The 11,993-nt window shown below is 36.7% G+C and overlaps 1 protein-coding gene across 3 annotated transcripts in view; it reads left to right on the top strand.

Annotated features, from left to right (window-relative positions):
* Positions 1–11,993, top strand: part of LOC106870382 (deformed epidermal autoregulatory factor 1 homolog) — a 26,532-nt gene that overhangs the window by 8,414 nt on the left and 6,125 nt on the right. The window contains exons 2-6 of one of the 3 annotated variants that reach the window (XM_014916423.2): positions 1,793–1,998; positions 4,075–4,201; positions 6,363–6,479; positions 8,034–8,137; positions 9,676–9,807. In XM_014916423.2, coding sequence (XP_014771909.1) covers positions 1,793–1,998; positions 4,075–4,201; positions 6,363–6,479; positions 8,034–8,137; positions 9,676–9,807 — 686 coding nt within the window. Of the gene's footprint in view, positions 1–1,792; positions 1,999–4,074; positions 4,202–6,359; positions 6,480–8,033; positions 8,138–9,675; positions 9,836–11,993 lie in introns of all 3 variants that reach the window. The other 2 variants (XM_014916422.2, XM_014916424.2) reach the window with 2 other exon arrangements.

Below are 11,993 nucleotides of genomic sequence, written 5' to 3'. Positions count from 1 at the left end.
TATATATATATATATATATGCTTATAGAGAGCTTTGCAAGCCATGTACAGGGACGCTGTCAGTAAGGTGAGGGTTGGCAACAAGTACAGTGAAGAATTCCGGCTAGAGGTAGGAATCCACTAAGGTTCGGTCCTCAGCCTCCTCCTATTTATCATAGTCCTCCAGGCAATAACAGAGGACTTCAAGATAGGATGCCCCTGGGAGCTCCTCTATGCTGATGACCTTGCTCTAATTGCTGAGTCACTATCAGAACTAGACAAGAAGTTTCAGATGTGGAAACAAGGATTAGAATCAAAGGGCCTTAGAGTCAACCTAGCTAAAACCAAAGTCCTAATAAGTAGGAAGGCAGACAAACCACAAATCCTTTCAGGTAGATGGCCTTGCTCGATCTGTAGAAAAGGCATAGGTAGAAATTGTATAAGATGTACCCAGTGTACACTATGGACACATAAGAGGTGCAGCAATATCAAAGGAACGCTAACTGGGAAGATAGTTTTTGTATGTGGCAGATGCTCAGGAGCACTAAAGACTGAAAATGTGCAGAGAGCAACTTCTGCCACATTCCTGGGAGAAAAACTAGAAGTAGTTGACAGTTTCTGTTACCTAGGTGACCCAAGTCAGTAGCAGGGGTTGGGTGCTCTGAAAGTGTAGCTGCTAGAATAAGAATAACCTGGGCAAAGTTCAGAGGGCTCCTACCTCTGCTGGTGACAAAGGGTCTCTCGCTCAGAGTAAAAGGTAGACTGTGTGACGCATGTGTACGAACAGCCATGCTACATGGTAGTGAAACATGGGCCATGACTGCTAAGGACATGCGTAAGCTTGCAAGAAATGAAGCCAGTATGCTCCGATGGTTTTGTGTAATGTCAGTGTGCATACTTGACAGAGTGTAAGTACTTTGAGAGAAAAGTTGAACCTAAGAAGCACCAGTTGTGGTGTGCAAGAGAAACGATTGCACTAGTATGGTCATGTGGTGCGAATGGATGAGGATAGCTGTGTGAAAAAGTGTCACACCCTAGTGGCTGAGGGAACCTGTGGAAGAGGTAAACCCAGGAAGACCTGGGATGAGGTGGTGAAGCTCAACCTTCGAACATAGGCAATAACTAGTGACCGAGATCTTTGGAAATATGCTGTGCTTGAGAAGACCCGGCAAGCCAAGTGAGACCATAACCCATGGCCTATGCCAGTGGTGTAACCAGCCCACTTGGACGTACCTTTCCTTCATTGGACACCAAATTCTGCTTGCGAAGACCTGTTGAGGCAAGTGAAATCGAAATTAAATTCGATGACAGCACCGCATGACTGACATCCATGCTAGTGGAGCACTAAAAGCCCCATTCGAGCATGATCATTGCCAGGGCCGCTGACTGGCCCCCGTACCAGTGGCACGTAAAAACCACCATTCGAGCATGATCGTTACTAGTAGCACATGAAAAACAACATTCGAGTGAGGTCATTGCCAGGGCCGCTGGACTAGCTCCTGTGCTGCAAAGGTTATTTAAATTAAAACCTAAGTTGATGATAAAGAATTGTTATCAGACATGATTAAGAATTAGATTATTGTGAATTTAAATCTTCATAGACTCTCCTGAGATTCTGCAGTCAAAATTATTTTAATGTAACTATAGAAAGGAAACTTTCTATCAGGTCCTTTTATAGGTTATCATTCCTCCTTCATGTTATGTCCTGATATATTAACCTATATAATTTCATAGAACTTTAGGCCTTGCAAATTTCTTCTCCCTTGTTTAAAATAATGTTGCAATGTATCAAATGTATAATCTCTAATTTTCAGGTGGTCGTGGAAAATGTATAAAAAGTTCTGAACAGTGGTTCACTCCAAATGAGTTTGAAACCTTTTGTGGTCGTGCCAGCAGTAAAGACTGGAAACGCAGTATCCGATATGGTGGCCGAACTCTACAGTGCTTAATTGAAGATGGCATTCTCCGAGCACATGCTACTTCTTGTACATGTGCAGCCTGCTGTGATGATGAATCCGTCGTATGTTGATTTTGTTAATTTTGTTTACTATGGCTTTCTGTAAAATAAATATCTTATTTTGTGCTTCTTGTTGGATACCTAGAAGTACCATTGTAAGACCAAATTAAATTATGAAAGAAATGATGTTGACTTTTTGTTTAATCTAATTGTACTTAGCTTTGTTTGGATAATGGACGTTGGGATGGTAGTGTTATGGAAAAGATAAAGTAGAGTTATTTTGTAATTAATGTTGAAAATACCAGATTAATAATGAAAACTCAGTTATTTTATTAAACCCCTCCAAGTTCTTGATTATTTCTAAAGTAGTTAAACAATTTTATTAGAAATATGGTCACAAAAGGGTTAAATACTATTAAAGGTTATCATTCATTACTACTGGTTAAAATAACCCAATTTCATTAATAAGGCTGGGTGAATACAAGCTTCACTAATGAAACTTGAATTCAGAAAATTGAGGGATTGAGCAATTATGGAAAGCAATTTAGTCAAACATATAACCTTTTTCTAATAAATGAGTTTACCAATCTGCTAAATCTAGAATGAAGTCTCTCACAAATTCATCTTGCTAAATTTAGAAAATATCTTAAATTGTAACTTCCTACTTGAAAAAATACTGATGACATAATAATGCTAGACTAAGTCAAGTTTAATCTCAGTCTCTATTGTGGCAAGAGTCATGACACCCCCTACAAGAATAGACTTGACCGAATGACTATAAATAGTGGTGGTTTGAGTGAGAAAGGGAGAGTAGGTGTTAATTGCTGGAAGTTGTAAGGTGTCGTTTTGGTAGTTTGTCAGAATATCATTAGTTTGTTTGTGTATAGTTCGTGGAAAATTTGTTGGATTGTTACATTGTTGTTATCCTGCTTCGTTGTATATTTTATTGTTACTGCATGGTTATAGTGTAAACAAGTTCATCATAAATATTGGCAATACTACAATAATTGGCAATGAGTAACTACGCTACAATACTCATTTAACTGAATAAAAAATCAGCATTATAATAAATTGGGATTCACTAGAATTTTGAAGAACATAGGAAATCGTCATGGCACCTGTGCCCAGCATCGCCTTCCTGGCACTTGTGCCAGATGGCATGTATAAAGACATTCGAGCGAGATCGTTGCCAGTGCCGCCGAACTGGCTCCTGTGCAGGTGGCACGTAAAATACACCATTTTGAGCGTGGCCGTTGCCAGTACTGCCTGACTGGCCTTCGTACCGGTGGCACGTAAAAGCACCCACTACACTCTCAGAGTGGTTGGCGTTAAGAAGGGCATCCAGCTGTAGAAACTCTGCCAAATCAGATTGGAGCCTGGTGTAGCCATCTGGTTTCACCAGTCCTCAGTCAAATTGTCCAACTCATGCTAGCATGGAAAGCGGACGTTAAACAATGATGATAGGAAAATACGTGATGTGTTCAAAACTCTTAGGCATAAAAAAGACAATTTTGTACATTTCACAAATTTTATTTAATCATCTTCAAAATACTTTCACACACTTCTCTCAGCAGTTCTGTCATTGCTGGTAGCACATCTGGGATGCTATGGAGCTCTGGTGTTGCTTTTCTCAAAATTTCCTCTGGCATCGTCACCAAAGGCCTGAATCTTCTGGATGGTTTAAGCTTGAGTATCACCAAGCTTTTGGAAAGACGATGCATTATTCTACTTGCTGCTTTCAGTTATCTTGTGTGAAAATGCAAATCTGACAAGCACACACAACATGTCTATACTCAACAGCCAGGAACTGATGTGACCTTCCAACATGAAAATGTTCACGTACACACAAGAAGGGTGGCATTACCTCCCATCCAATGGATTTTGCCTATGCAGCATTAATTTTGGTGGGAACAACTAGTTGGATGCCTTTTGAACACACCTTGTATAGTTGAAGCATAACTACTTAAATAATTTGTATGTCCATAATAGTTTGTGACTTATTTAATGATTTGGTGCTTCTCTTGAATACATTTTTCATCACATAAAAGAAATTATTGAAACTATAAAATTGTTGGTGAAATTTGTTTTTAATACTTTTATTTCATACATTTCTTTATAATAATCTTTATATTTTTACAGACGGGGCCTGTTCGCTTGTTTGTACCATACAAACGGCGAAAGAGAGACAATGAAAATGGATCTCCAACAATGAAGAAAAGGACTGGTGAGACGAAATCTATAGTGCCTTCTGGAATGTCTAAAGAAGGTTAATATTACATTTTCTTGTCTTGTTTTTCTTTAGCTTTAAACAAGATATAATTGAATTTATCTGTTTTGTTTTTTTTTAATTTTCTCTACTGTGTTGTTATGCCTTTGTTTTTCTAGTTATTTTCATAGCCCTCTGAAAAAGAAAAAATTATACTGAAGGGTTTCTATGTTGAGGATTAATCATAGAGCAAGAGCTTGATGAAAAATATTGCCCTCCTAATTGTACTAAAGTGCTAATTACATTGTAAACAGTTTTTCAAGTGAAACAGTATCTTGAATAATTCAGAGAACCAAGTTATCCTGATGCAGCCCACTGAACATAGACTGAACACTTACACTTGTCATGTATTCTGAAAATAATCTATGGCCTCTGCCAGAAGTGTAGCCAGCTCACTTATTTGTATCTTTACTTCATTGGACACTAAACTCTGCTTGCGAAGACCTGTTGAGGCAAGTGAATTATTGAAATCGAAATCAAACCAAATTCAACGACTGGCACCCTTGCCAACCTCTCCTTCATTGGACACTAAACTCTGCTTGCAAAGACCTGTTGGGGCAAGTGAAATTAAAATCGTTACTGAACCATATTCGATGACCGGCACCTGTGCCAGTGGAGCATGATCATTGCCAGAGCAGCTGTCTGGCTTCCATGCTAGTGGCACATAAATAGCACCATTTGAGCATGATCGTTACCAGCGTTGCCTTTCTGGCACGTTAGAAAATCATTCGAGCAACATTGTTGCCAGTGCCGCTGGACTGGCTCCCGTGCAGGTGGCATGTAAAAAACACCATTTTGAGTGTGGCCATTGCCAGTACCGTGTGACTGGCCCTCGTGTCGGTGGCACATAGAACCACCCACTACACTCTCGGAGTGGTTGGCGTTAGGAAAGGCATCCAGCTGTAGAAACTCTGCCAGATCAGATTGGAGCCTGGTGCAGCCTTCCGGTTCACCAGTCCTCAGTCAAATCGTCCAACCCATGCTAGCATGGAAAGCGGACGTTAAACGATGATGATGAATTGTACAAAATGCCAGAATGTTCAATTAACTTATGCGTTTTATGCTACAAGACATAGATTACCATGAGATAAGATTAGTATCAATAATATATTTAAATACTTGGTATTTCGGTTTGTCATGAGCTGTAGGACTCATAAGGCCAGAGCTTAATCCAATTTTCATAGCATATAAGTGACTGGGGTTTCAACACTTTCCCCTGTGTGGGACATTGGTCTGTTGCAAGGTTAACTTTCCAGCTCTTGCTGGAGCTCATTTACAGCTGAGTGGACTGGAGTGATGTGAAATGAAATGTTTTGCTCAAGAACACAACACACCACCTGGTCTGGGGATCAAACTCACAATCTTAGAATCATGAGTGCAGCTCCCTAACCATTAGCCCACATGACTTCACATTAAATAAATTGTCAAAAATGTAAAACAAGCAGTTGAAACATTTGATACCTTGATTTTTGGAGGGTGCGTGTATAAGTTTCACCAGTCATCGACCATCATCTTTTTCATTTGTTTGTTTCAGACTAGCAGGAGTTAGACAGATCTCACAGCATCTCACCATACTTCATGTTTTTCTTCTTGTAGTACATGCATACACAACAGAGAAAACTGGCAAATTGCTATTGTGTATGTTATGTTATTTTCCACATGGTTGGATGCCCTTTCTATTATCAACCATTGCATCAATAACTTGAAATACAACCTAACAACCTTCAATAGTATTCAAGTAACTGAAAGTTAGGCTTCTATAATTCTACTGCTACTATCCCAGCTTTCATTATCCAAACACTAGATGCATTTTAACATGTCACCAGCTGTAGATATTTTGTTTATACCAGAGTTAAAGAATCTTATCTACCCTTCCTCTCTTCAGTCACTATTAATATAGATGTTTTGTCTTGGCTCTCATATTTAAATATTGTCTCTGTCATTGTTGTCATCAGTGCTCAACTTCCAGACCAATTCTATACTGTACCAATGAAGATTTTAATTAACTAGCTTGCTTTCACACTTATAAAGAGAGAAAATTGATGTTGGGTATTAGTGATGTATATTCCATAATAATTCCCAAAATTATTGTTATTTTATTTAATTGTTAAGCTAAGATTTTATTATTTCCTTCAATTTTGTATGTATAATTTTCTAGTAGTTGTAACATTACCAAGTGGTCCTGCTCTTAGCCGTCCCATTAGTGTGAATAATACAGAAAATGGAGAAACTGTTCACATAGTTACAACAGATCCTCAAGGCAACTTTGTAACTGGAGGTAAGTGGTACATTTCAATTTTATATATAATTAAGTGTTGTTAATTTCATAAAATAAACTTTATGGAGATGGTTTATATTGTAGGGCTGGGCAGATTAATTCCAGAGGCTTAATCTGATTAAGAAGTCCTTTGAGGAAATTCAGAAATTCAGGTCTGTTACTTTTATTGGTGACAAAGGGCTTAGAAAAACATTGTTTGAAGCATGATACTAATTCTACTTGTTAGTGTCACATAGGCACTGAATGTAGATCTGTTAAGGCTATGAAAAAATAAGGTAAGCAGGATGCATTGGTTGTGTGATATTAACCTACATGTATAGTGGAACACAGTTTTTTATAGGAATCAAATTAATACAAGCCAGAGTAGTTAAATGAGTTATTTAAAAACATTCATGAAAACTTTTATAAAATGCCTTGCAACAAACCATAAACTGACACTGAAATTAAAAATCTCCTGCTCAGTAACAAACCCCAAACCTGTGAACCTGCACACAAACTACCAATGACCAGTATGATTTATAATTTGATTGCAGACACGAAAGCTATGAACTTCACAACTCTAACGTCTGTGTGTGTTAAAGCAATTGCATTCTAGTTTCATTTTTTTAAGGGCTTTTTTACATATTTGTGTATGAGTTCCATGCAGTTTGTAAAAATCAATCACTATTTCTAGACTTTCACAGTCTCATCTTCTGGATGAAGTGGTGGGTGTTGGTGTTCGTTGTTTTTAGCCTTGTAAGTGTATGCTAACCTGCCTGAAAGTGTCTGACTTGCATTTTTACCATTCATATCTCTGACCTTTATAATAAAGTGATAATCGTAATGCTCAGTATACTTATGTACTTGAGCTTCATGTGTTTGTTCTTCCACACTTACACTCTCAACCCTCTGTATGCTGAATTGGCCTTGCTCATCTTGCAATCATGTAAACCAGTACCATCTGTACATGACTTGACTGTTTAACAACTAAAATAGCAACCTTTGGTCAAAGGTTGGATTTTTGGAAGAGCCATGAGACAAACATTAAATCTCATCAAAAAGAGTTGTTTAATAGATTGTTAAAGTAAATGCCAGATTGAAATACATACTGGGTCAGTATGATTGACTACAGCCTTTAAAAAGCTGGTGCCCTAGCATGACCACAGTCCAATGATTGAAACCAGTAAAAAAAATTTAAGCCAGAAGACAAGACTTTAAGGGTCAAGAAAGGACATGATTTGGAAATGTTACTGATCCAAATAAAGGAACTCCTAGAAAATTTGGAAGAAACCTTAATAAGAAAGATAAAACTAGAATGCAATCATGCTTTTAATACAGCACACACACAAATATGTATGAACGTGTGTGTGTAACTTGGATATAAAAGTATATTGAAAATTTTTGCTTACAAATAATATATTACTATTACAAAATGAAAAGTGAATATAACAGTGTGGTTATGTGTTTTATCACAATGTAATATTTTTAATTAACAACACGTGATCTCAGATCAGTTCCCTTGCCAAACAGGTTCAACTCCTTTAAATACATAATATATATTTTCTGATCTTTCAGATGCTGTTGTAATGACATCTTTGACAAATGCTTTAAAAGCACCAATTCCTAATGTATTATCAATGGATGTATCAGAACAAAAATATTGGTGGCAACTAGAAGAGGTGAAAAATTAAATTCATTTTAATTTTTTTTTTTATTCATTCTCATTATATATATTTTCATAAATAAATCTCAGTTGTTCATCTTTGACACTTCACTAATAATACCCAATATTGGTTGTTGTCTTACCACCAGAGACTTCATCTTCAATGTATCAAGTGCAAGTCAACCTCACAGTCATCTCTCTATACAATATTGAAAATGTAGGTACAAAAAGAAGGCGAAGTGAAATGGCTTAATCAGGAGTTGAACCTGTATTCTGGATTTGGCTCACCAAAAGTTTGCCACTAATTCATGGTGTTTACATAAACATATTTTAATGATTGTACCGATCTGATTGGTACAATCATTAAAATATGAAAAGTTTGCCATGAATTAAAATATGAAAAGTTTGCCATGAATTAAAATATGAAAAGTTTGCCATGAATTAGTGGCAAACTTTTGGTGAGCCAAATCCAGAATACAGGTTCAACTCCTGATTAAGCCATTTCACTTCGCCTTCTTTTTGTACCTACATTTTCAATATTGTATAGAGAGATAACTGTTAGGTTGATTTGCACTTGATACATTGAAGATGAAGTCTCTGGTGGTAAGACAACAACCAATATTGGGTAGTTTTCATTTCACTCTGTGTATAGCATGAAATTAAAGCTGACAAATACCTCAACATGTTGTTTGACCTGATAGCAATAGCAACCACATATTTGTTTAAATCAAACCCCACCATCTTAAAAAGTAAAAATAACATTTTGGATAATGTAATTCTAGATACATTTGTATTTTACATCAGGTTTTTCATACTGGTATATGTTAAACAGTTCTCAAAGCATCTTACCACTCATCACTGTCCTTCATTATTAGGCATGCACAGCAACAGAGAAAACTACTTGAAGATGGAATGGAGCACTTTTATTCTGGTTTAGAATAGATACACCATATTCCTGGGTGTCGTAAGAAGTGACTTAAAAGGGTTGCATCCAGCTATAAAACACTACCTGAATAAGGTCCTTCATGCATGTGATTATATATCAGTGAATTACAGTACAGACTAACCTATAGGGGTCCGAAACCTAAGGTTGGGATCCCAGCTGAGGTAAGGAAGGAATTCTGTCTATTTATGACGGCTAAGTGCTTGAATGTCTGTTGTAAAGACTTGTACATAAGATTTTGGAAGTTAAGGAGGGGAAGACTGAGAAAGACATGGTCTAACTATGATGCCAGTGCAAAAATGGAGGAAATGAGAGCAAAGAAGGTATGGGAGGGAGTGCAGAGGATAGTATAAACTGGAGAAGATTGTCATAGGTTTTCAGAGCTAGCCTTTGCTTTAGCAGAAAAAAATGACCGTAGAATGCTTTTTGGTGGTGGTGGTAGAACACTTTGGTTCTTAGGTCTACTTTATCAGGACCGAACTGAGTCCAAACAACTTGAATTGAAAAAAAAAAAACTCTCTTGAAAGGAATAATTATTGCATATGTTACATCTGTCTCTTCTTTTATAAACCCTTCTTATTTATGTTGCTATTCACTTTCTCTCCTTTTAGATGGCCAATTCTCTAGTGCAGCAAACACAACAGCTGAAAAGTATGATAGAGCAAGCAAAACAGCAGAGCTTAATTGCCAAAGAAAATGCTCTCCAACAACTAAAGTTGCAGATGGAGAAAGAAAAGCAGGATGTAAGCAGCTTCTGTTCTTATTATTAGTGTAGGTTATGGTTTGTTATTTGTTTATTTTATATTTGGAATTGTTCTTATATGTTTTTAATAAATGGTTTTGAATTCTGGCCACTTTTTTTCTCTTTCTTAAAAGAGTTGCTGATGGCTGAGTTGTTAAGTTGCTAACTTATTGACTGAAGGATTGACATTTGCTTGTCTCTACAAAAAAAAAATGATAATAAACAAGTGACTTAATCCACCTAATGGGGAGAAAAGTATCCTTGTAAGCAGTGAGAGCTCTACACATAATATTTTTTATTAACTTTTATTTTCAGTAGAGTGTATTACCTTCACTCTACTCAAAATAGATGAGAGATGTCAGTAAACAGTACTATTCTCTAACAATTAATTTGAGAGTTATTTGAAGAATCAGTTATTCAATCATTATCCTTTCTACTATAAGCACCAGACCAGAAATTTAGGGCAGTGGGCTTGTTGAATTCACATAATTTATCAACTCCAAAAAGGATGAAAGGCAAAGTCAACTTTGGCAGCATTTGAACTCAGGACATAAAGAACCAGAAGTGCTGCTCAGCATTTTGCCTGGTGCAATAATGATTCTGCCAGCTCACCACCTTCAGTTCCTCAATAATTACGCAAGTGTTTTATGGCGAGGTTATCCAACCTCATACCAACTACAGAACCATTAAAGTAGTATATATTTGTTAGCTAACTACTCCAAAGCAATAAGGATGTGTCTAAAAGCACTGTCAAAGAAAATGTTATTTGTTGAACCAGTAATCCTTGAGACTATAATTTAGCTCTTTGACCACTCAGCTTATATATTCGTGTTCATTAAATTACTTATCTTTAAATGAATACTAGCAGCTAAGCCTGGTTTCACCCAGTCGGTTTGGATGATGTGGCTGTAAAACCTGCTCTGTGTAAGCATTCGACTTGTTTGAGCACGCTTACGTTAAAAAACAATTTTAGAATGACTTTTTTTCAGTCAGAATGCTAAAACTAACTGACCAACAAAAAAAAAAAAACAACCAAGATTCAACCAAATCAAAAAATAAATCCAAATACTAAGCGAACAAAAATGAACCATCCCACTTCCATTGCGCGCGCATATGCACACATACAAACACACACATATTCACATCCCCCCTCCCTTTTACATACACACATATATATTCACACAGAGTTGAAACGCTGTTTGATTTATTTTTTTCAGCATTCAATTTTCATCATCTCACTACTAAGTATGACTTCACCCCTTCCTTTCTCGAGTCTTATTATAGTAGATTATCTCGGTAACCATGGGAGATATGAAAAAATATGACATCACCCCTTCCTTCCTTATTCATCTATCACCCCTTCCTTTCTCATAAACACAAGAGTATTATTGTAGATTATCTTGGTTACCATGGGAGCTATGAAAAATTCAAAGCCCAGCATCACCACTGGATCATTCTACACATCTGTGTAATTTTTCATGCAATTCCACCCAGCCATTTGACTGAATCCCAAGACAAGAAAGAATTGCCCATGTCAAATTTATATGTATAGATTACTACCTTTTACAGCTCTTAATGTACTAACTCATTTTTGTAATCCTGTTTATATTATAATAGTTATAAAAGAAATATTACTGTTGGAAATTTGAACTTCAGGATTAAAGTCTTAGTTATTAGCATTAACTCTTACATGCAGTTATGATAGCTCTGCTCAGTAACAATCATTATTTAGTAATATTTGTGTGTGTGGTGAGTAGCTTGCACATGGTTCTGGGTTCAGTCCTACTGTGTGGCATCTAGGGCAAGTGTCTTGGGTCAACCAAAGCCTTGTGAGTGGATCTGGTAGGCAGAAGCTGAAAGAAGCTTGTCCTATATATATATATATAAATTCAATAATAGGACGAATTCTTTTACAAGAATTTATCAAGTAGCTAGCGTGAAAAAACCTCATAAGGGAAAAAATCCATCATTTATTCCCGAAATATATATTTATATTTATATAAGGGCATTACTATACAATAACGCCTCACGCCATGAGGGACTCTAAGGTCAGACTACTAAGGGGTTGGCTTTGAGAGTTGCATTTCCTCACATCCAGTAAAAATGTGCTTTTTATAGTAGTCTGACCTTAGAGTCCCTCATGGCGTGAGGTGTTATTGTATAGTAATGCCCTTATATAAATATAAA

This window comes from Octopus bimaculoides, chromosome 2 (genome assembly GCF_001194135.2).
Source record: "Octopus bimaculoides isolate UCB-OBI-ISO-001 chromosome 2, ASM119413v2, whole genome shotgun sequence".
NCBI classification, from domain to species: Eukaryota; Metazoa; Mollusca; class Cephalopoda; order Octopoda; family Octopodidae; genus Octopus; species Octopus bimaculoides.
The sequence above is the reverse complement of the archived record's forward strand: the minus strand, read 5'-3'. Positions and strand labels throughout refer to the sequence as shown.